Source organism: Dama dama, chromosome 10 (assembly GCF_033118175.1).
Source record: "Dama dama isolate Ldn47 chromosome 10, ASM3311817v1, whole genome shotgun sequence".
Classification (NCBI taxonomy): domain Eukaryota; kingdom Metazoa; phylum Chordata; class Mammalia; order Artiodactyla; family Cervidae; genus Dama; species Dama dama.
This window is the reverse complement of record NC_083690.1, coordinates 33,292,054-33,319,066: the sequence shown is the minus strand read 5'-3', so window position 1 is coordinate 33,319,066 and position 27,013 is coordinate 33,292,054. Positions and strand designations below refer to the sequence as shown.

Below are 27,013 nucleotides of genomic sequence, written 5' to 3'. Positions count from 1 at the left end.
AAGGTGCTCAGCAAACGTGCGCTGTGCGGGAAGGTGAGTTCAGGGTAGCTTCAAGCCTGGAGAAAGGTTGCGCAGTAAGTCGGGCCGCGACCGACCCCCCAGGATCTCTCAGGATCGGGGGATACCAGGTTCTGCTTAGCCCTCCCGCCGCCCTCTCAGCGCCTTTGCTTTCCGCCAATAGTAAACGAGGCCGCAAAGCTCTTCCGCAGGGGCGTAAGGTCAAGGGTCACCAATATGGCGGCGCCCAGGAGTTGAGAGGGCGTGAAACGGAGGATGGGGGTGGCGACGCTAGCGACGGGCGCTCGGCTGGGGCGCCGGCTGAGCGCTCTGGGGCCGGGCCGCGGACACTGGACAGCGGCCGGGCGCTCGCGGAGCCGGCGCGAGGCGGCGGAGGCCGAGGCGGATGCGCCCGTGTTCCAGTACGTGGGCGAGCGTGCGACTCGCGCCGACCGCATCTTCGTGTGGGGCTTCAGCTTCTCCGGGGCGCTGGGCGTGCCCACCTTCGTGCTGCCCGGCTCTGGACCCCAGCCCCGCGCCGGGTCGCGGCCGCGCCGCAGAATCCAGGCCGTGCCCTACCGCCTGGAGCTGGACCAAAAGGTGAGGACTGCGGCTTCTTCCCTCCCTCCCTCGGTGCCGCTCTTTAGCCTTCGCCGTTTCTCCTAACCCTAGTTGGCGACGCTCGGTGGACAAACTTCGGGGAGAACGACCCTCGAGTGGGCCCCAGGCGGGGAAGGTGTTAGGGCTCTGCCAGGATTTACGGAGTGGCCGAAACGTGCCAGGTGTTGTGTCCGGCTCGCGTCACTCGCGCGACACCCCGTGAGCCGGGGTCGTTGCCACAGTTACGGGAGAGGAAAGGGAGGCTCAGAGAGGTTAAGAGACCCGCCCACTGCCCACAGTTGGTAGGTGTTCGGTACTTAGGGATTCGCCCTCGGGCCAGACTCCAGAAGTCTGTTGCTAGGAAAGCGGACTACAAAAGGTCTGAGAAAATGTGGGCCGGCTGGAGTCGGTGAATAGCTTTGAAAGGAAATGTTAACTGGAGTAGTAACAGGAATGAGGATGAAAGGGCTAAACACACTGGAATGGCTGCACAGGAGACCCCTGAGTTGACTCAGACTTGAAAAGATGCAGTGAAGTACAGCTCCCGGAGGGCGCCTTATTGTAGCAGCCAGTATTTAGAAAAGCAAAAATGCATGTTTAGGATAGGTTCTTGCTTGGCGTGCTTGTGGACATCTTGGTAAGTGGTGGAAAAGAAGCAGATTTGACCACCTCGGCTTCTGACTTCTCTGTCAAGGATAAATGATCTTTTGCCCTAAATAGGGAGCATCAGAGAAACAGGGATTAAGCTTCAGTGAAAGGTTGTTTGACTTCTTAATACTGAGTTGTGAGAGTTATTTGTGTGTCCTGGATGTAGGTCCTTTATCACATATATGATATGTGCACATATTTTCTGCCAGTCCGTGATTTTCTTTTTATTTTAATAGTGTCCTTTAGGAAGCAAAAGTTTTTAATTTGAATGAAGTTCAGTTGATGAGGTTTTTTGGTGTGGATCAGGCATTTGGTGTATCTAAGAAGTCTTTGCCCATCCCAAGATTGCAAAGATAATTTTCCTATGTTTTTGTCTAGGATCTTCATAGTTTGAGTTCTTATATTTTTGTCTGTGAGCCAGTCATTTGAGTTAATTTTTGCATATGGTATGTGGGCTTCTCTGGTGGCTCAGTGGTAAAGAATACGCCTGCCAATGCAGGAGTAGTGGTTGGGAAGATCCCCTGGAGGAGGAAATGGCTACCCACTCCAGTATTCTTTCTTGGGAAATCCCAAGGACAGAGGAGCCTGGCAGGCTACAGTCCATGGGGTCGCCACAGAGTCGGACAGACTTAGCGAGTGAACAACAGCAGCTAACTTTTCTGTAATCTCGGCAGTCAGTCTCCTCTGCTGTGTGTGGCTGCTGACCTTGCTTGGGTTTTTGTTTTGTTCTGGCCTCCTCCCCCAACTGTCTTTTTTTTTTTTAAAGTTAGACTTCTTGGGGTTTGCCAGTGATTTGGACAGAGGCTGTGCTCAGACACCTTGAGCTAATAAGTTTTCTGCTCTCCACCTTTGATTCTGTGTGTGCGTTGGGGATCACATTCAAAGTTCAGCCTGATCTCAAGTCGGCCTCAGCTTTTCTTCCTACTGGGAGCTCCTTGTGCAGTTTCCCTGTCAGCCATGCAGGTGTGAGAGCTTTCTGTGACCCTCATTTCTAGGACCTGCCTGTTACATTGCTGGCTGGCCTGCCTCTCCTCTTACCCCGGTCAGGATTGCAACCTCAGACTCACAGAATTGTGAATCTTGTTTGTTTCCTGCTGAATTTGCTGTGCGGCATGAGTTTTCACCCTTTACCCCCAATTAAGTCTGTCTAAGCAGGAAAACTGGTGGTTTTCACCATCAGCGCTGCCCTTTTCTAACTTTTCTAACTTCTGAGCTGGGTTAGCTGGAGCAACTCGGGACAAGAAGTCTACAAACCCTGGTATTCTTGCCCGTAGGTCTAGCAGCACTTTGTGAGTAATTTCTTGATTGGTTGCCTTTGATTGACTTCTGGAGCCCTGAAATGGTTGTGGTTTGGTTTTTTGCAGTTTTCTCCAGTTTTATACTTGTTCTTTGGGGGAAAGTTTAGCTAACCTCTTCATACCACCAGAGTTGGAAAGTCCCCTTCTGGTGCCTTATTATAACAAACATTGCTTAATGCTGACTCTGTGTCAGGTATTGTTCAAAGCCTTTTCACATATTGGCAGATTTAATAATATAGCAGGTGGTTCCCAAATATTTGTTGAATGTTGAATAAACAGATGAGAGTAATCATATAGTGTGCTGGGCATCAGCTTTGGCACTCAGTTTTCTGTGTTTCCTGCTGTGTGGTCACGGGATGTCTTCTGCCTCCCCAGTGGGTCATTTCCTTGGAGGTGGAGCCATTCCAAGAGACCAGAGAACTGAGCTGTTTTCTTGTTTTTACTAATGTAATAGTGCACCTGTGTATGTTCCATGTGAATGTTACGAGAAAAAATGTCACAGGGCAGAAGGAGGGATCTATAACTTTTGGATGACTCAATTAAACAGGTCATCAAATTTAAAAGAAATATTTAGCTTGCTTTCTTCAAGATATGCTGGAGTTAAAAAATGTAAAAACAAAACTCATGTTTGTTCATTATCATGGTAAGCTAGCATTTTCATCAGGATTAGGTTAGATTTACATGTAGTCTCTGAGATCAACTACATAGGCCTTTGGTAAGCTATAAACAGCCAAGAGATAGTGGAGGAACATTAGGGTGACCATTTAATTTGTTCTCACTTGCTTGAGAGTGAACTTTAGGGCGTCAAGTGTAAAGCAGGATTGTCTCAGGCGACTCTGGGTATTGTGGAAAGGGAGTTGACCTTATGAAGCCAGGCTGCCTTTGGTTTGTTTCCAGCCCTGCTGAAGACTCAGTTTCCTTATCTGATCTGTGAAGGTGGGGGTCAGCCAGTGTGTCGTATTCACGGTAGCTGTGATTCTTCATGGAAGAATTCTTCATGGAAGTAGTGGTTTGAGACTATAACAGTGAAGCAGAAGGATTAATAGCACGCACTCCGCAATCAGACAGCTTAGGCAAGTTACCGAATCTCTAGGAGGTTTGATTTTCTTATATATCAAATGCTACTATTACTACCCTTAATAATAATAATAAGCACATTATATAGCTCTTACATTAAGCCAGGTACTGTTTACTCTTAAGAGTTTTAACTATATTAACTCATTTAGTCTTCACAACTACTCCTAACTTACAGGAGAGACACTTACTATTTTGCATATAGAGAAAGAGACACAGAGAAGTTAAGTTGTCTGTCTCAGGTTACACGGCTGGTAAAGGTCTACCAGTGGTCAACCCTTTGATCATGCCAAGATTCAAACTAAAACAAAGATAGTCTTCAGGTTTACTCTGTGAGACTGTGTCTTGGTGAATGGGGATCATTTGATACCTAGACCATTGGGTGACTGAAGATTAAATGAGATTGTGCATATCAAGCCCTTAACATATGGTTAACCTCCAGTAAGTGTTAGTTGCTATAGTAATAGTGTTGGTTCTTTTTTTTTTTTTTTTTAATTTTTTTCTTTTTTAGGAGGGGCAGGTATTCAGGGTTGAGTCGCCGAAGCTTCCACGCGCCATCTGGACACGCAACGCCAGGGCCCGCACCCCCTCCCCTCCAGGGAAGGCAGGACCAACCCGGCAAGACCCTCTTGCCCTGCCACCCTCAGTCTCATAGTGTTGGTTCTTGAAATGGATAAACAACCTGTGATTTATTGCTGGGAAAACGTACGCCCCATATCAGTCAATGCTTTATGGGAATTTTTTTTTTTCCTTTCAGATTTCATCTGCTGCCTGTGGATATGGATTCACGTTGCTGTCCTCTAAAACCAAGGACATTACGAAAGTTTGGGGTATGGGGCTCAACAAAGATTCCCAGCTCGGATTTCACAGGAGCCAGAAAGACAAAAGTAAGTATTCTCACCTTGGTTTCTCTCTACTGTGAGTGATCTGAAAAGGCACTCTTTGATTTTTAAGAATATGGTTTCATAAACCAAACCATGGCAACAGAATAGATGGAGTCTTTAAAGTGTTGTTTGAAACCATCTAGACCAGATTATTTTTAGCCTGTTTGGTAATAACATTTAACCTTTAGGCAAAGGAGCATTTGCTGATGAGTAAAGGTATTCTTTTTGGCCCCAAAGAGATGACCCTTTTTTCCCCTAACTTGGAGATCACTTGAAATATTCTGCAGTGCCTACAATATGGTCTAAGGGGAAAAATTCAATGAAATCTTTAAGATGGAGGTTTGATTACAGGTATTCAAAACTTGAATTGTAAAAATGTTAATTATTTATAATGACAGTTTTACAAGTAGACAGTAGTAAATCAATTGTAAGTACAATAAGAAGCATTTAAAAAAAAAAGGGGGTAATTACCCAGAGATATACTGGATAAGCCTTCCCCTCCATTTTTCCCTATTCCTTTATTCATATGCAAATATATTTAAAATATAATTTTGATTACAGCATATGTTTTGTTTTCTGCCTTTCTTCACTTAATTTTATATTGGGAGTCTTTTATAAATTAGTACTGAAGTCTTTATTAGCTGCAAGATGCCACATTACATTTTTTATGCCCTTTACTATATATGGAAATGGACAAAGAGTCTAGTGCACCCAATGTACTGCCACCAGCTCCAACAATCATCAGCTCACTCTAGTCGTGTTTTATTCAGTCTCTACCATCCCCCTCAACAAATTTGAAGCAAATCCTAACATTATTGATTTTTTTAATAAATATTTCAGTACATATCTAAAAAAATTAAGGATTCTTAAAAAAAAAAGATATCATTATCACACCCAGAAATAATTAGCAATATAGTCATTTGATATCATCAGATATCCAGTGTTTATTTTATTTTATTCTTTTTTTATGGCTGTGTTGCTTGGCTTGCAGGATCTCACTTACCTGACCAGAGATTAAACCCCGGGTAATTAAACTTTCACAGCAGTGAAAGTACCAAATCCTGACACTAGACCACCAGGGAACTACCCCCAGTGTTTAAATTGCCGATTATCTCATGAATATCATTAGGTTTATGTTTTTAAAAATTTATTTGAATCAAGGTCCAGATAAAGGTCAGACATTGTTTGGTTGATAAGACTTTTGAAAGTCTTTTGAGTTTGTGTCCGTCTTTTTCTCCTTGGTGTTTATTTATTGAAGAAATCATGGCGATTGTCCTGTGGAAGTGTCCAGTCTGGAGTTTGCTGATTGCATCCCTGTAGTGCTGTTTGATGTGGTCCACTGTCCTCTGTTTCCTGTCGGTTGGTAGCTGGAAGTGGAGCCAGATTCCCCGAGAGCTGCACACTTCAGATTCCCTTCAAGTGTTCTCTCTCTGCTGCTTCCCAGGCCCTGAGGGGTCAGTGACTAGTAATAGGAGATGGGAAGTTTTCAGTATTCTAAAATTCAGTATTTTTGCAGTTAATAAGGCTGATACACTAACAGCAGTGTCCAGTGCCTTTGGTTTAGCTTAGAATTACCTCATCTTCTTGTGATAAGTTACAGTTAATCCATGCTGATCAAAAGCTCTCTTTGAAAATCATATCAGTCACAAGTGAACACCAACAGGCATGTATGATAGTAGTGCCATATATTTGGTAAATGAAATGTTTTTAAACGTGGGGGTCATGGGAGAAAAGAGTGGGGTCATGAGTGGTTGAGAACCAGGACATTTGCAGATCTTACCTCTAGCCTCTGTTACAAATATTCAGAAGCTCATCGTTTAAAACCTACTGTAGTGAAAGTGTTACCTCAGTCATGTCCCTCTCTTTGCGACCCCATGGACTGTAGCCTCAGGCTCTTCTATCCATGGAATCCTCCAGGCAAGAATACTGGGGTAGAGTGCCAGGAGAAGTGCCCCTCCTCCAGGGGATCTTCCCGACCCGGGAACCTCCTTCATTCCCTGTCTGAGCCACCAGGGAAGCCCAAAACGTACTATAGGAACTCCCTATATAGGCCAGGCTGGCTTCTCCAGTAGGATTGTAAAGAACAATAAGATTCTTCTTTGGGGTGCCTTCTCACTTTACTCCCTTTCTTGCTTATTTAAATATTAAAATTTTCTTTGAATAGATAACATACACACTTCAGAATCCTACAGGCGCAGTTGAATATATAGTGACAAGTCTGCTTTCCACCTCTGTCCTCCAAGCCACACAGCTTTTCTCCCTGAAGACAGCATATGTCAGCAGTTTCCAGTTTATCCTCCTAGAGAGATTTTGTGCATATGGAAGGAAGCACATGCATCTATGTGTTCTTTTTGCTTTTATTCTAAGTGGTATCATGCTATACATGCTATTCTTTACTCTGCTGATGAATTCTAGTGGGGGTTGCAGGAAGAAAGTGCTTTTCCTTTCCTTAAAAATCCAGAAGGTGGGACTTCCCTGGTGTTATAGCAGTTAAGACTCCGCACTACCGCTGTAGGGGGTGCGGGTTCGATCCCTGGTCTGGGAGCTAATATTCTGCAGGCTGTGCATTGGGGCCCCAAAAAAAATCCAGCAGGTTTTAAATGACATGGGAAGAGTTTTCTTTAATAGGACTAAGTAAGCTTTACAGTAACTCATCGTGTGATGGACGCCGGGGGCTGGGTGTGGGGCTGGAGTTCTCGTCTTAGCTCTGCCAATAACATCTGTCTCCCAGGCCGTGTGACGTGTGTGCACCTGGTGGTTCTTGTTTCAGAGAGGGGATATGAGTACGTGTTGGAGCCTTCGCCCGTGCCGCTGCCGCTGGACAGGCCCCAGGAGACGCGGGTGCTGCAGGTCTCCTGTGGCAGAGCCCACTCGCTCGTCCTGACGGATGGTGAAGGAGGTGATGGACCTGTTCCAGGGGCGTGGGAGGCTGGGGGCCACTTGCCCGCGGTTGGGCCTGAAGCGGCTCCTGGGGTTGAACCCCCATCTAGTTAGTGAAGCTGTTGGCATTTCCCGAGCAAGTTAGTGGGATGGCTCAAGAGAGCTGCGGGGCCGTCCTTGGCAACTGTTTCCTGTTCTCTGCCCTCTGTGGTTCTTGGAAAATCTCTGTCCATTTTTATAAACATGACAGCACACACCGTATCATGACCTACTTCTTCTTAGCCCTGGAGCCACCAAGCCGGACTGTGTGTGTCTGTGTGTGTGTGTGTGTAGATGGCTTTTTCTCTTGTACTGAGAGCAGCCTGTTTGCTGACATGCCAGACCATGTGTGTGTGTGCGTGCGTGTGTGTGTGTCGGAGTGTGTGTGTGTGTGTGTAGATGGCTTTTTTTCTTATACTCTTGTACTGAGAGCAGCCTGTTTGCTGATACTTCTACCATGTGGGGTGGGGGTGGGGAGTTTCCCTAGTCCAAGCTCCTGGCTCACCCCTGGCCCTCTTCAGAAGAGTGGTTGTTTCTAGGGGAAGGTCAAGTTGACTGAAGTTTTCAAATTTCACTTTTTTGGCTCACTGTGCTTTGTAGGAAATGGTGAAGGTGGTATTAGGAGCTCTTTCAGGGGGAGGCTTGGCGTTGCGGGCAGCCTAGTGACAGGTCCAGGGAATGGGGTTGCTGAGGCCTTCCTTTCGCGGGATGTGCTTACCTCATCATGTGGCATTCCTGAGAAGCGCCCCCAGGGCCCAGGCGGGGAGGCAGAAAGCATGGCAACAGTGGCCTGGGCTGTCTTGGCCGGCCTGGACCCCAGCACGCCTGTTGGGGCACCTGCAGAGGCTGGGAATGTTGGAGAAGGAAGTCGAGGGGCAGCTGGGGCGAGTGGTCGGACTAGGAGCACGTGGGAGACCCTCCTCCCAGTCCTGACATTTGAGGATTCCAGGGAGTGCAGAGCTGATTTGATTGGCACTTTATCCTTTAGTCTTCAGCATGGGGAACAATTCTTACGGGCAGTGTGGAAGAAAGGTGGTCGAGAATGAAATTTATAGGTGAGTTCCCGAAATTGCTACCCTTTCCCCAGGTTGTGTCGAGTGTTAAATACCTTGTGAGATGTGAGAGACCCCCAGAGTCGTCAAACGCAGTGGGAGGTCCCCGGAAGGCGTGGAGAGCATCATTCTGGTGCGGGAGGGAGGGAGGGCGCCTGGCCCCATCTGATGCGGGAATGTCTTTGATTTCATTTGTTGCTTTCACCAGACTGATTAACTTAAAAATTCCACTAGTCTTTAAAAAATTTCCCTCTAGCTCCTCACATTATGCTGGTAGATCTAAATAACATTCAGAAATCTGCAGCATATTAAAGTCACCAAAGGATTTTGTTTTGTTTTACTTTCATGCCCAGACCTACCTCTTCCTTGTATTTGACTCTGAGGGTTTCCCTAACGTTACCGTGTGCATGTGGGGGCCACCTGTTGGGGTGACGAGAGGGGCTGGAATCACCCAGTGCTCACCATGCTTCTCCCTGAATTTCTCCTGGCTGTAGTGAAAGTCACACAGTTCATAGGATGCAGGACTTCGATGGACAGGTGGTCCAGGTAAGAGATGGGGGCTGAGGACCACTGGTCCTGCCCGCCCCCCCCCCCCCCCCCCGGAGGTGATTTTAAAAGGGTGAAAGTTGGGTGAGGTGATGCAAACTGTTAGGGTGATTTTCTGAATTGATAAATGATTTTAGTAAGTATTGTTGCCAGCCTATTCTAGGTCAGCTTGTGGGGATGCATCGTTTAATAAACATTGGGGAGGGTGAGTAACACTCTGGGGAGAGGCAGGTTATGTACCAGCCGTATCAGAGTGTAATTTGAGCTGCGTTCCAGGCTGCTTTTTCCTGCTGACCATTTTATTCTCATCCATGGTACAGTGCCTGGCACATGGTGGAGACTTACCTGTGTAAATGAGTGTATACAGAAAGCGCTTATGAGAGCACCAGAGGAGATCTGTCACTCCTACCGGGGGTGGACTGGAAGGAGGGAAGGGTTTCTGGAGGAGGGCGTGGTTCCTTGGGTGGAATGGGGCAGAGGGCCGCTCGGGTTCGCTCCTTAGCACATTGGGCGCCGTTTTGTTTTTAGCCGGAGCAGTTTCAGGGGAGCAGGAGACACAGCTGGGCTGTGCTGGATTGAGTCGGCTGTGGAGCAGGGCGGGGCAGCCTGCCGCCCGTCCCCCGGGGCCCTCCGGAGTGGTGGGCAGGGGTGCCTGGCTTTGGGCATTTGGGCCAGGACAGCGGGGCTCTGAGGATTCCTTCTCACCTGTCATCTCACCTCCGTTTGTGTGGTAGGTCGCCTGTGGTCAGGACCACAGTCTGTTCCTGACGGATCGAGGAGAAGTGTATTCTTGTGGATGGGGTGCAGACGGGCAGACAGGTACTGTCCCTTCCCCCCGGCCCCTCCCCGGGGGTGGCGCAGCTGCCTCTGTCCAGCTCTTCCCTCTCCTGTCCCTTCCTGTGTGTCGCCCCTCTTCCCCCTCACCCCCAGCTCCTGGACTGGACAGAGGACTGGGGCTGCCCCACCATACAAGTCTGAGTCTTTTCAGAGACAAATGCCCCCTAACGGGAGCTCGGCTTCAACTGATTTGCAAAGAATGTGATTAAGGGAGAGAGGAATGAGAGAGGAGCCTTATCCTTTCTGTGTTCCATGTTTGTCTGAAGGGAGGACCTTAAATTTAAGATTGAATCTTAAATTGTGTAAATCCTCTGTCATCCTGCCACCTCAGCATATCATCTTTGTCCCTTGACTCATGTTTTCTCCCAGTCCTTGTTCGTATGTGAACATCGTTTAAGGTACTCAGAGGTGTGATTTTTATATGCCTGTTTTATTGTTAAATTTACATGGAACATTTTCCCACGTTGGTATAATTTGCAGTTAGTTTTTAATATTTGTATGATAGAGCATCCAATTCATGTACTGTAAAGTAAATTAATCACTTCGTTATTTTATCAGGTAGCTACTCATTACCTGTAGTCAGGAGGCATGCTTTTGGCGGGTGGGGGGGTGGTGTGCAGTAGCCGTTGCAGGTACGACATTTGTCACATATACATGTCTAGCTTTTCCCTTCATTTGGATTATTGCCCTGCGATAAATTTCCCAGGCATGGGTCAGAGGATTAGAATATTTTCAGTGTACAGAAGTACTGATTTAACCATCACTCCTCTAGCAGGGATTATTGTCAGTTTAAGTGTCCTAATTTAATCCCAGTGCCAGTTTTTAAAGCGTGCGTTTCTTTAGTATTTGCAAAGTTGAAGCTTCCTTTTTAGTTTTTCAAATCTTGGTGTGAGTAACTTTTAAAAATCAGCTTTTTATAAAAAGAATGAAATGGGTACATCGTTGACAGCACAGACCAAGAAACGAGGTGAAAGCCCCAGTGCTGGAGAGAAGCGGGCTTTGGTTCCCTGGTGCCACTCCAGGAGCGCTGCGGTCCCGTGGCCTCACTGCCCTTGCTCGCCAGGCTCTGAGTCCAGCGCTGCGGGCCCCCTGCACCCTGATCCGGAGCCTCGCTCCTCTGCTGCCGCCGGGCCTTGCACATGCTGTTCCCTTAGCCGGGCATGCTCTTCTTCAAAACTCTCCCTTTCATCCTGCAGACTTTGGCTTGAGGTTATCTCTTCATTGAAGGCTCCCCTGACCATTGGGTGTAAAGCAGTTTCTATCTCAGTATCCAGTGTCTTTTATAACCCTTCAACGTTTTGAGTTAATTTTAAAAAGTCTTTTTTTAGTATATAGATTATATTTGGTGTATACAGAAGATGATACATAGGTTTTGCGTTGCCTTTTGCCGGCAGGTGTTGCCAGTCTGACACTGCTTTGGGCCCCATGGAGGAAACCTAGTATAAGCAGGGCTCTGTGGTTTGGGGGTCTCCCTCATCAGCTGCCCAAGGGATTACCCTCCATCGCCGAGCTGATGGTGACATTTGCCCTCCTGGCAAGCCCTGCCTTTTCCTCGGCTCACTGTTTACCACACCAGTTTGCCAGTTTCTATTTGTCATTTTGGGGGGATGGCTTGGGGGGTTGACATGGCATGGGCTCTTAGAAATTTTCTTTGTTTTCTCCCAAGCCCAAAAGTGCCTCAGGAATTGCTTGCTGTAACTTTGGTTTCCCAGTGCATACAGAAGTTATGTTTATACTGTAGTCTATTAAGTGTGCAATAGCATTATGTCTAAAAAAAACAATGTACCTATCTTGATTAAAAAAATACTGCCTCCAAAATATTAACCATCACCTGACAAGACAGGGTTGCTACAAACCTTCACTTTGTTGACAGTGCGGTGCCTGCAAAGTGCAGTAGAAGGAGCTGTGCCTGTATGTTGTACACAAGGTCTGACAGGCTCATTGTGTGGGGGCGTTTCATCTTGCAAAGGTTTCTAACTTGAGTCAGGCTTAGAAAATATCAAGGGTTTTACATGTAAACAATCACTGTGATGTTTTTTCCTCTTAGAGAACCTGGAACAGGAAGCGGTACAGTGTGCGGAGGGAACTGATTAGGATTCTGAGTTGATCTTTGCAAAGTGCGTAAAACTGTGTTTGGCACATAGTAAGTCAACGCAAGTGTTTGAGTAACACAGTTTTCCATCGTGTCAGGCCTGGGTCACTACAATATCACCAGCACGCCCACCAAGCTGGGCGGAGACCTGGCCGGAGTGAACGTTGTCCAGGTGGCCACCTACGGGGACTGCTGCCTGGCCGTGTCAGCCGATGGCGGCCTCTTTGGCTGGGGCAACTCTGAGTACCTGCAGCTGGCCTCTGTCACCGACTCCACACAGGTACGCGGTCATTGGCAGCCTGGGGCTGGGGGCTTGGAAATAGTGTTAAGGACATGCAGAAGAGGGCCGTCCCCAAGGGGAGATGTACAGACTGCGCTGGAGGCCTCCCCTGAGCGGAGGCTGCCTCTTCAAGGGGCCGAGTGCTTGACGATCTCATTGGAACCTAGAAAGAATAGGTTCAAAAGCCATCGTTATCAATACTTTGATAAGCTAGTCCTGGCTTAGAGCAGTAGTTTAGGTATGTCTGTATGCGCTGTCCTGTTCTGAAAGGGGAAGTGAGGCTGTTTACACACGTTCCTGCGACATCCCAGTGGGCCTCTTGCTGCCGTCCAGCGTGTGTGCTCCCGAGCACACAGGTCCGAGGTGTGCCCCCTGATGAAGACGCCGTGTGGCCCCCACGTCTTGCAGGAGAGCCTGCTGCCTGGCGCGTTGTGTCTCCCCATCACGACCCGCCTTCACCGCAGGGGGCCACCATCTGTACACTGCAGTAGGGTTTTCAACATTTTATTAGGGAAACTTCCAAATATAAGCAACAAGTAGACCTTATTGCATAATTAATCTCTATGTAGCCATTACCCATATTCAATAATTACCAACTAATGGCCCGTTTAAAAAAATAGATAATTTACTGTTTTAAATTGTATGACTTAGTGGTTTTTAGTATATTCACAAGGTTTTGTGTGACTGTCACCAGTACCTGACTCCAGAACATTTTCATTAACCCTCCCCCACCATCCTCTCCAAAAAGCCCCACACACCTAATGGCCAGTTCTGTTGCATCTGTAATTCCATCTACTTCTCTGTCCTACATTATTTTGAAGCAAATCCTAGACTTTATAGCTATAAATCAGTATGTGTCTCTAAGTGATAAGGATTTAAATTAATATCATCAAGCTTCTGACAACATACAGAGGAGTTTTAAATATATGTTAATAGCTAAAGAAATATGCACAAAGGGATAAAGGTCAGCTAATCAGATGAAAATAATTGGTTCTCTGTGGTCTGACACAGTGGCTAGAAGTGGCTGCAGATTTGGCTCTGAACTTTCTAGTAGCCAAAACAGAAGAAAAGGTGGTCATTTATTATTTTAATGTGTTTATTTTTATTTATTCATTTGGTTGTGTCAGACCTTAGTTGTGGCATATGGGATCTAGTTCCCAGACCAGGGATTGAACCCAGGCCTTCCGGAGTTGGAAGCTCAGAGTCTTAGCCACTGTATCACCAGGGAAGTCCCAGAAAACGTGGTCATTTAATGATTCATTGTTTCTGTAAGATAAACTGCAAATAAAGTGTTCAGGAGAAGGACTGGGCTTCCTGATACCAAGGCCTGAGATCAGTGTCTGCAAGGCCTTCCTGTGGGGACGGGTCTAGGGTCATGTCGTTGTTACCTGTGCTGCATAACAAATGACCCTACCATGTAATGGCTTAAAACAACCCGTATTTATTCTCTCTCAGTTTTTGTGTCACAAATCTAGGACTGGCTTGGCTGGGTCTTTGGCTGAGAGTCTCTTTCTTGGGGTTCACCTTGGGAAAGCTCTGCTTTTGGGCCCACACTGGTTGTTCACAGTGAGGTACAGGTCCCCATGGACTGCTGGCCCCGGGGCCCCAGGTTCCTCGCTGGCACTTGGCCAGCTCGTAGCGGCTGGCTGAGCCTTCCTCAGCTCCTTGCCATGCAGGCTTCTCCACAGGGCGGCTCCCAGCACAGCAGCTGGCTTCAGCCGAGCAAGCAGACGAGAGGGTGAGCGAGCATGTCAGTGAGACAGAAGCCAGTGCTCTACAAGTTCATCCCGGCAGTGGCTTCCCCTCACGTTTGCTGGGGTTCTGTTCTGTAGAAGCAAGTCACCAACCCAGCCCCCCACACAGCAGGGTGCAGACAGCACACGGTGTGACCTGCAGGAGACAGGTCACTTGTTTGGAAGCAGCCCACTACAGCCCTGATCCTGTATGTGGCCCGAGCCTCACCCTGTCGGGACAGCAGTGGTGCGTTTCCATGGCTCTTTGCTGGAGCGTTTCTCAGCCTTTGCTGAGGGCCTTGTGCCAGAGCCCAGTCGGGCAGAGGAGCCACGTGAGCCGGGTAGTGGACGCCAGGCCCGGCCAGCAGCCTCGTGCCATCTAAGATCAGTAAGCCCCTTTAGTCACCTTAGGGGTCGTTATCCTCCAGCTGTCTCCATCTGCCCGGGACTCTGAAAAGACCCATGCCTGTCAGTGAAGCACTTAAAATCCATCTTTCCAAAGTCATTCCTCAGTAGAGGTGCCAAGACCAAAGCCTGCTGGAAGGCTAAGTAGGCCACTTGGCTGTCTTTAGGCACTGCAGGTTCAGAACATCCTGGAGTGAATCCATGCTCATCTCCCCACCCTGGCCCTTCTCCATCGTTTCCCACGTCCACTCACTTTCCCCTCTCAAAGTCACATCCCTCTCTCACTTGGAACCCGTACTGCCTCCCTGTTAATGCTCAGGGTAGAGACCAGATCCTTACCGCGGTCAGCCGCTGTCCCACGTGGTCTGGTTTCCCCTCTCTCTACCCGCAGCTTGCAAGTACTCCCCCTCGTTCCCAGCTGCGGCCACCCTGACCTGCTGAAACTTCTGAATGTGCCGCGCGCGCCTCACCCCCTCTGCACTTCCACCTGCCCTACCTGGGGTTTCCTTCTCTCCACCCCCTGCCCCCGGCTGCTTCCTCCTGACTGCTCTCCCGACATGCACCCTGAGACCCCCCCTGCTCCCCTTCACTGCGCTCAGCGCAGGTCCATCCTGCGTTCATCTTGGCTGACATCTGCCTCCTCCACTGGACTACACTCCCAGAGTGGGACTGGGTGTCCTGCTCCCTCGTCTCCCCCATGCCCTGTTAGACCCTCAGCACCTGGGCAGTATTCGGGATTTTCTAGGGGAGGGCATGAATGAACTGGGACTTACACCTACCCTGTACATGAAACTGTTTCCAAGTTCTCGCTGGTTTGTCTTCCTCCTAACGGTGTGGCCCCTTCCTCTGATGCAGGTGAACATCCCCCGGTGCTTGCCCTTCTCAGGAGTGGGGCTGGTGAAGCAGGCTGCGTGTGGGGGCACAGGCTGTGCGGTATTAAATGGTGAGCCCCTCTTGCGGGCTGTTTACTGGGAAGCTGCAGGTGGGATGGGTGCGGAAGGGCTGGTGTCCACTGGATCCGGCTCTCAGTGTGGGGAGTGGGCCTGTGGGAAGATCAGAGTTCAGTCCACAGAGGGGGAGGGTGACTGATGTCCTTGACAGAAGGCTAGCAGCTGTGATTTATATGTCGACAAAGAGCCAGCATAGAACTTTGTATCACAGACCTCTGGCTTGTTCGCTCCCTCTCCCTAAGCCTGGGCCAAAGACTCCAGCCCTGCCTTCTCCAGAGAGACTGTGCCGAGAGCCCGCGGGCACACAGGGTCCAGATCCTGAGAGCCACGCCCCCTGGGATTACGCATCTGGCCCCACTGATCAGTGTTAAACTTCTTATAACCTGAAAGTCATTGCGAGTTTTAGAATCTGACCAGGAGTCGTGTGGGTACTTGGCTCGATCTCCTGCTCTGTGTCCTTGTGAGGCTCCCCTGTGTTCACGTGGGGTCTGGGTGATTTATGGAGCAGCCCTGTCCAGCACCCTCAAGATGTGGGATGTTTGTGTTCTGAGATTGGTTAGTTGGCTAGACATCCTTCACAAGCACAAATTTGAAAGAGGAGAAAAGAAACATTAATTTAAGTGTCTATCTCAATGTGTTCTTGCCAAGCAAGAAGAGGGAAAAGAAAAAAGGAAAAAAAATGCATGTGGATGTAACACATCTTGGTGGTGTGGTTTGAATTTCTTGAGAGGGAGGGCTGTGCTTGGTTTGACTTCCTGACCGTTGTTTTTACTGTAATCCAGGAGAAGGACATGTTTTCGTCTGGGGCTATGGAATTCTTGGGAAGGGACCAAACCTCTTGGAAACCGCTCTTCCAGAAATGATTCCACCCACTCTCTTTGGCCTGACGGAGTTCAACCCGGGCGTCCAGGTTTCCCGCATTCGCTGCGGACTCAGCCACTTTGCCGCCCTGACCAGTAAGTGACCGAGCCCGTGCGGCCCCAAGGCCTGGCTGGGCCTCTGCCTCTCGGGTTCAGCCCCAGGCCCAGGGCCGCTCTCAGGCTCCATCCGTCCAGTGGAGTGGCGCCCTTGTGTGGATAATTAAAGAGAGCGGCTGATCCAGAAGTTGTTTGGCTTGAGGTTGTGTAATGTGTGTCTCCTTTTCATCCCGGAGGTTTGTTTTCAGTTCATCTGGTTTGTGGTTAGGCTAACGTTACAGTGAGTTTCTCAAGAGGACACTGTTGGTGGTTGGAAGAGGGGACCCTGGAGTGGGCCTGGGGGAAACCAGTGGGGGTTTGGCGACATCCGCGGTGGGCGAGCAGGAAGTGACCGCGCAGGGCTTCCTCCTGGTCCCCTGGCCGCGCCCACCCCTTATCCAGCCTGGAACGCAGGAGGCGCATGTGTCAGACAGGCCTGTGGTTTCCAGGAGGAGGACGTGCCCGGTTTCTCCAAAGTGCCGGGGGAGAGTGATCAAAGGGAAGGCGGAAATGGAGGCTTTCTTAGAGGTCTGCCCAGTTACAAAGCCATGAGCTCTCCAGTCACCCTGCAGACCTCCAGCGTGTCTGCGCTTCTTGATTACAGCCCTCATCCCGCCACCGCGGCTGTCGGGCCAATTTGCTTTTCTTTAGTTGACTTGAAATGTAAGACTGAGCTAAATAGATTTCATTTTATGACTTTTAAGTATTATAAATCCGCTTTTTCCTTGCAACTTAAAGCCCTTTTCGTCTCACGGCAAGTAGTTATTTTCTTCTTAAAACATCTGGGCTGGGACAGTCAGTTTGGGGTCACCTTCGTCTGTGTTCTCTGGCCTCCTGCTAACGTGAGGACCGCTCCAGATAAGCACCCTCTGGAGGCTCCAGAGTCCTCACCACCTCTCAGTCACGGCCTGCATCTCAGGTTTGGGGGTTCTGAAACAGCGGCAGCTGCTGTGCTGGTAGGTGTAGTGTTGTCTGACTGCACTGAGGCACCCCAGTGATAGGGGGACCTGGGGTGAACCCTCACCACCCCCCACGCAGGGTCGGCCACCTCCATCTGCAATTGTGTGTGTCACATGAGCGTTTTAAAGCTGTTCTGATGTGGCAAAGAGAGTCAGTATGGGTGAATTCTAGAGGTAATGATTATCTGTAATTTCTCAAATGTTTAAGGCTTAAACTGTGTGCAAAGTCACGAACTTCAGAATCCACACACGGCCTTCACCTACGACTAAGGTAGATTCCTTTGTTTGCTGTTCTGCCATGTAGCCGTGTGGGTCACACGGAAATGAAATCCTGCTTAGATTGCCCCCAGAACCCAACAGCCACCCTCCCAGTGAACTGTTCCTCAGTCGAGGGCGCCCCGGGGCCCGGTGTCTCCCCTGCCGCTGGGCCTGGCGTTGGCCTGCGGCCATCTGGCGGTTGGAGTTGGTTTACCCTGAGGTGTCCTCTCAGGGGGAAGGCCAAGGAGAGCAGGCAGAGCAGAGGGCTCTGACGTCGTCACTCAAGGGCCCTTTACTGAGTCAGCGGGTGGCTTCAGTCCCAGCTCCTAGTGTCCTTTCTTCTTCCCACGACCAGAGGCTTCTGCCCGCTGGGGCTGGTGAATGGGGCCTCTGCTGAGGACGCCCCAAGCCGGTGCGGGAGGAAGTCTGGACCAAGGGCCCTTCCCAGTCTGGCACTTCGTCCTGGAGGCTGCGGTTCCCAGAGCCCCAGTCTGGCTTCAGTGTCCTGGCTTGTCCCTACAGCACTCTGCCTGCCCTCTTCCTTCGTGGCACTTGTTACAGTTGGAAATCATGCATTTGTTGGGTTATTTATTTTTCGCGGTTGGACTGGCTCCCCCCGGACGAGGACGGGAGCTTGCCTGTTGGTCCCCCTGCCGCCTCCGCTTCTAGCACGCAGATGCAGTCCCAGCCCAGAGAGGCGCCCCGTCACCATGTGTCACTTGACCAAATGCTCCTGAGACCAGACAAGGAGTGACAGATTATCCTACTTCTCACTCTGTCAGGGTGTGGCTGGGATTTGAGGATGCAAGATCTCAGGATTGTGGAGGGCAGGTCACACAGCTGGGCGATGGGGGGTGTTCGCAAGGGCTGAGCAGAGGGGGCTGTGTGCACAGGAGCCCCCGGACCCACCTCCAGGCACGTGCTCATCTCCCCTGAGAAGGATGCTGCGTGAATCTGGGCTGGGACACCCAGATTTGGTTTGGGGATGGTACTGTTTACTTGTCCCTTCAAAAGCAAGCATTAATAAAGCTGGGGAGAAATTGAAGGTTAACATTGATCTTTTTGTACCAGTTTCTAGAAGGCCTATTCTCATGACCCTTCCTCCTCTTGGAGACTTGCCCTTGGCCTAAGCCCCAACCAAGCCACCGTTCTTTCTTTGCAGACCGAGGAGAGCTGTTTGTGTGGGGCAAGAACATCCGAGGGTGCCTGGGAATCGGTCGCCTGGAGGACCAGTACTTCCCCTGGAGGGTAAGGCTTGGCCGGGCGGCCCGAGGGTGTGACTGCGGAGCCGACTCTGCACGTGGCAGCCGGGCCGGACCGGGCCCCGGGGTTCCAGTCTCGCGCTGTCCTTGGGGCACCTCCGGGAGGACTGAGCTGCAGGCCGGGGGTCCCGGCTCTCCACGAGGGAGGGCGTCGGGATGAAGGAGCTGACGTGCCAGGAGCTGTTTACCGAGGCCTGTGGAGAGGAGTGTTTTACAGTGAGGTTAAAAGAAAGCAGGATGTTTAATATTTAGAGTGCCTTACCACAGCCACCAGACTCAAACATAAAGGCTTTTCTCAGGAGGAGGGTGCAATTATACAAAAAGGCTCATTTCAAAATTAAAGGGGAAGGAGATTCCTTCCTCAGTTGTAGTTTATCTTCACGTTGTTTACTAAGTCAGTTCTTTAAGTTCTTCTAAACAAGGCTATTTATTCTTTTGAGTACCGAACATGTGGACCTGGTACAAAACGTATTATGAAAAATAAGCCTCCCGTCTCCTGTCCCAGAGGCAGCTTCTGGTTTCATCCTTCGCTTCTGGAGATGGTCTCTGTAGAGAAGCAGGCGCTCGTGTGCATGCATGCTTGTGTGCGTGTGTGTGTGTGCGCATGTGTGCCTAAATGTTTTGTTTTGAAGGGTCGTTTTTAATAATGTGTTTTGAGGTTGTGTGCATCTTTTAAAAAAACACATAAAAATGCAAAAGAAATGTTTTAAATTTTTAAAAAGAAGATTTATCTGTCAAAAACCCACAGAAAGTGTCTGGAGGCGCTTTGGTATTTCAGCGGCTGTTTCTCCCAGCCCTTCCCTTAGCGGCTGGCTCTCCTGGCTCCCGTGAACTCGGCTGGCCCTGCCTCCGGTGCAGTCTCTAAAAGACACTGGTCAGAAGGGAGGCTTTGAACTTGTTGGGGAAAGATGAGTGTGCCCCCGAGTTGTTCCCAGCCTGATGGGGCAGCCCCGCTGTCCCCTGGGGACCCTAGCCCAGGAGAGGAGCGGCGCTGCGGCAGCAGGCAGTGGCCGGCTGCTCCAGGGGTGGGAGCGTGGGGCAGTCAGGATCCTGCTTGTCCTTGGGGAACTCCGACCCCACCCAGAGGGCTCCCTTCTGCGGGGGCAGCTTGGGAAATGGCCAAGCAACCAGGTATTGAATGAATGACCACTGTGACTCGGGGCTCCCCACCTGCCTTCATTTTCTCTAAATTAGAGCGAACATCAGCTGTGAAGTCAGGTTTGACATCATAGGGTGTCTTCACTGCTGAGGTGGCCGGGCCAGGCTTGGCCTCTGAGGCAGAGCAGGGGGCGCCAGGCCTGCAGGCGGGCCCTTGCTCTTCAGGCTGGACCCCTGAGCATCCCTCTGACATGCTCCCGGCCCCCGTGCCGTCAGGGCAAGGACGCCTGGTCTGTTCCTGTGACGGCCGCCCTCGGGCCACATGCTGTCTCCTCCTGGGCACCTGCAGAGCTCCTTCGCCCCCTGGCACCTTTTGGTTGGGGTGGGAGGACGGTGCTGAGGCCCGTGCCAGCTCCAGGATGTGGGGCTGGGGCTCGGAGAGCGGTGGGGACAGGAGCCAGGCTTGGGTCAGCTGGGCTGGAATCCTTAAAGGTTAGTCTGATGTCGAGTAGCTGGACCTTTCTCCAGTCTGTTCTGTTGTCTCACTTAAAAAACAATTGCAAGTGATTTTTATTCCTTAAAAACTAGATTTTCTAACTCATCTTCAGCAGGGGATATGTTACATCATTTAAAAAGTATTCCACAAAAGGGAAAAAAAAAACTAAAACTGTATTTGTAGCTCCTATAGTGGTACTAACTGGTTACTCTTAGACGCACAGAGCCGGGGCTTTTCTCATGGTTCACAGGCCCAGGAGGTGACGTCTGAATCACCTGATCCAAGCCTCTCCTTCCGGAAGCATTTAGGATGTCTTCCTGCTCCACGTTGGTGCTCAGAGAGGTTCAGTGATCTCTTTAAGGCCACACACCTAGTGAGAAGCAGAGCCCAGATTCGGATTCAGTGTCTGACTTTGAGATGTCACCAAGGCCCCCCTCCGCTGTGAGGGCCTGAGCTGGGTCCCCTGCCGTGGGAGCCCTCTGCGCAGTAGCGGCCCTGCGGGCCTGGGCTCAGGCTGCATCCTGCCCAGGCGGTGCTCTCCCTCTCCATAGCAGGGTGACGACCATCCTGGGGGCGAGGCGCCCTGCTGGTGAAGGTGGGCTGTCCCCCCAGCCTGCGCCCCTGCACCCGCCTCCCCAGGCTCAGCGGTCCGCTGGGCCGGGCTGCAGTGCGAGCTTGGTCCTTTGCAGACCGTGCCTCCCCTGCCCTGTGCGCCCCTCTGGTTGGTTGGCGCCCAGGCTCGGGACCCTCTGCCTTCAGGGCCCCTTTCTTGGCCTCCGGCAGTTGTGATGCCCCGGGGGAGGGTGCGCTGCGGGGCCGGGCCTCCTCGCAGGCTGGGCAGGCTCCCCTCCGGGGTGTGGCCCCTCTGGGTGCTGGGCAGGGTGTCTTCGGGTACAGCTGAGAGGGGACGTGGTGAATCTAGCGGCCCGGTCACAGCTGGTCCAGTGTTCCTTGCGGCCTTCCTCTGTCCCTGACCTGGTGGGCGTGTGTCCTCTGTCCTTCACCTGGTGGGTCTATGTCTTGGGAGCTTGTCCTTGTGTAGAGAGTTGCTCCTACACTAATTCTGCTCATGCTTTTCAGAGTTACTCAGGCCAGATAGGGTTCGGCTTCTGGAACTGTTTGCCTTTGCGATAATGGGAATGTAAATTGGTTTAAAATAGAAACTCCTTTTAACCTTGGGGCGGACACAAACAGAACACGGCTGAGGGCAGCCGTCTCTTGGACTCAGTTCAGAGGCTCAGGGGCCGGTCGCCGGGGGAGCCGCCTGCTTCTCCCCAGAGAGGCTCCCGGGGCCAGCATCAGCCAGGGCCACGTGGCCCCCTCTGCTTTGGGCTCTCGGGCCACAGCCCTTGGGGAACGAGGACAGAGGCACGCAGAGAGTGGCCTCCCCCGGGAAGGTCAATAAAGGCGCCCTCGCAGCCGGGGAGGTTGCTGGGAGCTCACCTGGCCAGTCACCCTGGGCAGCGTGTTTTCTTCTGCTTCCATGGCCAGCCCGGAACACTTTATGCAGCTCTGAGCCTTTGCGATGAGCCGGGGGCACCGCGGCGTGTTTGCTCAGTGATTCCTGTAACAGGTTTTGCTGAGGGCGTTTGTTTAGAGCAGGGCAGGCAGCATGACTTGGTGCTACTGTCCGTTTGCCTTGTGGCCCGGAGCCCTTAATGGACTTGTCTCTGAACCGTGGACGCTGCTGCCTCTGGGCTTTTAAAAGGCCAGGCCATCTGGCCGGGGCCGTCCCCTCGGAAGCGCAGTAAACTCCGCAGGCTGTTGCAGGGCTGTCTCCAGCTGTCACTTTGCCATCCTGGGAAGGGCGGGCAGGACGCGGGTGCAGGCAGAGGCCGGGGAGGGGCCGGGGTGGGAGCTCTGTCTAAGGAGACACCGCACCCCCACCGGCTCTCTGCACCCAGAGTCTCTGGGACGAGCAGAAACCAGTGAGAAGTCGTTTCCAGTTCCGAGGGAAGGTGGGGAGCAGGGCAGATGATGACTTGGTGGTATCCAGAGGCAATAATAGCTTTCTTTTCTACTGAATGTCATTTTATTTGGTAGCCATGTGACTATTGCCTATTTGAATCAATAACAGTAATAATAACAATAATAATACAACAAAAAAAGTACAGCAACAGTAGGAGAAAGCCAAGTGCCCTTTTCCTGGAGAGCTGGGGGCTGTGTGGGCCTGGGGGCCCTGCTTGTGTCACGGGCACCATGAAGTGTGTGTGTAGCGTGTGTGCTGTGCCCTTCTCCAGGGCTCAGCTGTGGGGCTGCGGGACGCTGAGCGTCCGTGTAAAGGCCAGCAGGCCAGGCCGTAGCCTCCACACCCACGCGGGGTTGTCTGCACGTCACCTGGAGGGCTGGCCCCGCCGGTGATGACGTGCTGGCAGGGCCGCCAGCCGGGCCTCTGGCCCCTTCTGAGACGCAGTCAGCACCCCTCCAGGGTGCACGGGGCTTGGGAGCAGCCTGCCCAGGCCTGGGGCTGATGGGTGAAGCGGGTGAAGACACTGGGCTGGCAGTGGGCCGTAGTGGGCCCCGCGGGCGGGACAGGGCGGGACGGTTTCTGGAGCCGCTCAGGGAGCTGTCTGGTGACCCCTGGGGCAGACCCCTCTGGGGAGTCCCCCTCACAGGGAGCAGCCTCTGGGGGGTGTCCACGTCCTGGGATGGTGCACGCAGGGGCCCAGAGCGGCCTCTTGGGGGTGCGGAGTTGGGATGGCCCTTCCCAGCTGACCTGCCAGGTGCGTGTAAGCCCCCATTTCCAGGTAGGCGGCTGAGGCTGAGCGGTTCCGTCGCCGACCCAGATGCAGAGCCAGGGTCAGGCCCGCCTTGGGCCCCCGCTAGGCCCCCTCCCCTCACCGTGCACCGGGTCTTGCTTTTTCAGGTGACTATGCCTGGGGAGCCTGTGGACGTGGCGTGTGGTGTGGATCACATGGTGACTCTGGCCAGGTCCTTCATCTGAACTGCCTTCTCGATCTGCTGGAGCCCGGCCCTGGCCTCAGGACCACCTGGCCTGCTCAGCCAGGGCGACTGCGGGGCTCTGGATGGGGCCCGAGAGGGTCAGGGCCCTCCGTGCGCTGGGCCGCGCTTCCCGCAGCCTGGAGCGGGGTGCCTGGAAGTGTTGGAGGCAGTCCCCCTCCTGCCCAGGATGAGGTGCTTGGCACAGACTCTGCCTCTGGGCTGAGTGGCCCTGGCAGGGCGAGGAGGATCTGCTTCATCTCGGCTCCTTCCCGAGGACACACGGTGGCATCCGCTGTCAAGTCTGGTCTTCAGAGAGCTTATCCGCTCAGCCGTCTCTGCGCGCTCTGGGATACCCGCTGACGGCCCTGCTCGGGGTCCTCCCTGGAAATGCCCGTGGGCACCAGCCTGCAACCCTGTGGGCCTGCAGCAGTCACCTACCTTCTAACACTTCTTCCTGCCTGGCTCAGAAGACTTGAGAGGCCCCTTGGGAAGATGAGCAAGGCCAGATTTCTACGGGCCAAGGGCTTTGAACACAGTCCGCCAAAGCTTGGCTGGAGTGCTCGCCTTGGAGAAGGAAAACTCAGACGGTGAAAAACATTTGCGTTAGTAACATAACATGTCCTTTTCTTTAACACTCTTTTAAAAGTCTTTTTCGGAATAAAGTCTATTTTCTGCCTTTTCATTTTTAAGAACTTGAGAGGCCTTTTTATTTTAACCTAATCATTTAGGGATTAGCTTTCCAAAACAAGGCATTTGGTAAAGAGGCTACTAGAAGCCAGTGAAAAGAACTCTGGAAGACAGTCCTGCCCCCTCACTGCAAATGGGAGAGAACGCTGTATAAAAATAACCAGTTATCATGTCACAAACCAGGGTCTCACTCGAGGTGTACATACATCCACCTCCTTTTAGCTGTTCACTCAACAAATGTTTACTGTTGTGTCCTGTATGTGCCAAGTATTGTTGATCACATATGAGTCACATGGGGACAGAAAACCCCCACAAGCAGGTCTCATGATGCTTACATTTTGAGGAGGCAAAACAGTCAACAAGCCAAGTGCAAAGTGTGTTAGATGTTTGCGTGGGCTGTGGAGAAAAAGCAGAAGAGGGTGGGCGATGCTGGGAGTGTGACATTTAAAGTGGAACGGCCACTGTCGACGTCCTCGCTGTGGCCTGAGGCAGTGGGAACCAGCCAGATGGTGTCTGAGGGGTGGAGTGTGGTCCTGGGACCCCTCCTCACCTGGGCTCGTACCACTTCTCTGTGGGCCGACCAGTTCTTGAGTTTCTTACAGCAAAGCTCTTCCATAAACTTGAAACAGAAATTGAAAACTGTCATTTTCCTTCCCAGAGTTCCTCTTGGGCCAAGGACCACGTCACCCTGGCGGTGAACAGTAACCCGTCCTCCGGGAGATACATGCCTCGAAGCTCACACTGATTTGCAGAGAGTGCTGCCCCCGAAGGGCAGGCGGGGGACCCCCCCGTGATGCTCAGGGACTGTAGGGGATGGTGGTGATGGGGGGGTCTCCGTAGAAGGTGGGGGTGGTTTTTAGCCTCCCCACAAGTGGCAGCCACGGTAAGATCCGGTCACTACCTCCTCCTCAGACACTGTGTGTGTGAGTCGCTCAGTCATGTCTGACGCTTTGTGACCCCGTGGACTGCGGCCTGCCAGGCTCTGTCCATGGGTTTTCCAGGCAAGAATATCTGAGTGGGTTACTGTTTCCTTCTCCAGGGGATCTTCCTGACGCAGGGATGGCACCTGGGTCTCCTGCGTCATGGGCAGAATCTTTACCATCTGAGATGCCAGGGAAGGGACACAGTTAGATTTGTCTTAAAACTCAAGACAACGCTGGCCGGGTCTGTTCTGCCCGGCCAGGCAGCATGGCCGTGCAGTCTGCAGGTGACGGGGGTTCCTGGCCGGAGTGCATGTGTCAGGCCCTTCCCACAACTTCCTCTGTGCTCCTCTCTCTCTCCAGTTCTGTCCTCTCATTCCCAGCCCCACTCCCCAGCCCCGCAGCATTGAACACAGAGAGGCCTTCTGTGCCACTGGCTTGGTTGTTGTGTTTCTCCTTTTGTTGCTGTGAAGGGTCAGGCTCTGGACACCTCTCACATGAGCAGATGCGTGGCTGACACCCTGAGTGAAGCGACCCCGGGCTGGCCCTGATGTGACCTCTCCCCTCACACTCAGACTGCGTCCATTCACGGGCGTTGGGGTCAGTAGCTGGGGCCAGTGCAGACCCCTGAAAAGGCAAAAGGACTCCACCACCAGCTCTCGCGGTGGACGATCTAAGATGCCTGGGTCCTTCTTTTAAGTTTTGACAGCTATCAAGGGGCTGTTGGAATAACTCCCATCTTCTTGGCCATCCTTCCTGCGGTGCATCCACATCTGGCTTCTCTAGGACATTGTTTTTTTTAAAAAAATTGAAATGTGAGACATATACTCTAAAACTATTTTCAAGTGTATAAGTGGGTTTAGCCTATTAGTCTTTTGTGCGACCATCACCACGATCTCATTCCACACGCTCCCTCTGGAGAGGTTTTCACCATTGTGAGCCCCCCACATCCCCACCAGCAGGGTTACACATGATCAAACCAAGGGCAGGTGGGGACTTCCCTGGTGGTCCAGTGGCTAGGACACAGGGGCCCAGGTTTGATCCCTGGTCAGGGAACTAGATCCCACACACCACAACTAAGACCTGGAGCGGCCAAATAAAATTTAATAAAAAACCAAAAAACCAAAGGGAAGGCAGAGTGACCACTGAGGGTGCTTTTTCCTTCTGTGGCCCTGTATTTTTAAGAGCGGGTTCCGTGCTGGGGCTCTTTGTGACCCTCTAGACTGTAGCCTGCCAGGCTCCTCTCTGTCCATGGGATTTTCTAGGCAGGAATACTGAATGGATTGCCATTTCCTCCTCCAGAGGAGCTTCCCAACCCAGGGATCGAACCTGCATCTCCTGCACTCCAGGAGTGCATCAAGGAAGCACTGAGCCATCAAGGAAGCCCCTAAGAGTGAGTTGGGGAACTTTAAAAACTACTGAAGCCAAGAAGAATTGAATCAGACTCTTTGGCGGGGGGCGGGGGGGGGGGGGGTCCCAGTACAGGGAACCCCTCCCACCCTCCAGGAGAGTGATTTGCTGCGTGAGATCCCTGCCAAGCAGCAGCCAAGCTGCTCCCACGTGGAATTATGCCTGGCTGGGGGGAGGGGCACCAGCCAGTCCCTCCACATCCACAGTACCCGCCGTTCCTGACTGCACTGGGAAGGCTCTTGAGTCGGCCAGGGTCATCTCTCCTGAGATAGGCGGCTGGGCCCCTGGCTGCCCCCTTTCCTCCTATCAGCCATATTCAGTAACCCAGACTCACCATTCAGGTGCTAAGTTGGATCTGTTGCACGAAGTCCTCCGCCGCTCCCCACGGTCTATAGTGGAGTGTGAGGCCTCCAGCTGGCCTGACGACCCACCTCGTATTTCAGCCTCATTTCCTACCAGCCCCGTCCATTTCCGCACTCCCCTACTTCTCCCCGCTTCTCTGTTAGGCTCTCTGCGCCTTTGCTGTCCCTTCTGTTTGGGTCCCCCGGCTTAACCAAGCTCAACCTAACATCCTGGCTGCTTCTTCCTCCTGCCTGCCTGTGGTCATGGCCCCAGGGCGCGGCAGCATCCCCTTGTGGTCGAACCTGGCACTGCACTTCCCCGAAATAGCCCATTTCCTCATCTTTAAACCTGGAGCAACTCAGGTGCA

At 51.8% G+C, this 27,013-nt stretch overlaps 1 protein-coding gene across 2 annotated transcripts; it reads left to right on the top strand.

The window, feature by feature from the left end:
- Nucleotides 1–254: 254 nt before the first annotated feature.
- On the top strand, nucleotides 255–23,969 carry RCC1L (RCC1 like). 2 transcript variants are annotated; one of them, XM_061153369.1, is made up of 11 exons: nucleotides 255–597; nucleotides 4,375–4,504; nucleotides 7,272–7,400; nucleotides 8,409–8,475; nucleotides 8,967–9,018; nucleotides 9,753–9,837; nucleotides 12,046–12,227; nucleotides 15,221–15,308; nucleotides 16,098–16,271; nucleotides 18,651–18,736; nucleotides 23,211–23,969. In XM_061153369.1, the coding sequence occupies exons 1-11, from the start codon at nucleotides 274–276 to the stop codon at nucleotides 23,286–23,288; spliced, it is 1,395 nt and encodes a 464-aa protein (XP_061009352.1). In that variant the 5' UTR covers nucleotides 255–273; the 3' UTR covers nucleotides 23,289–23,969. The 2 variants fall into 2 exon arrangements, with proteins under 2 accessions (XP_061009352.1, XP_061009351.1); XM_061153368.1 differs by having other exon boundaries at nucleotides 259–597; nucleotides 7,233–7,400.
- The last annotated feature ends 3,044 nt before the right edge of the window (nucleotides 23,970–27,013 follow it).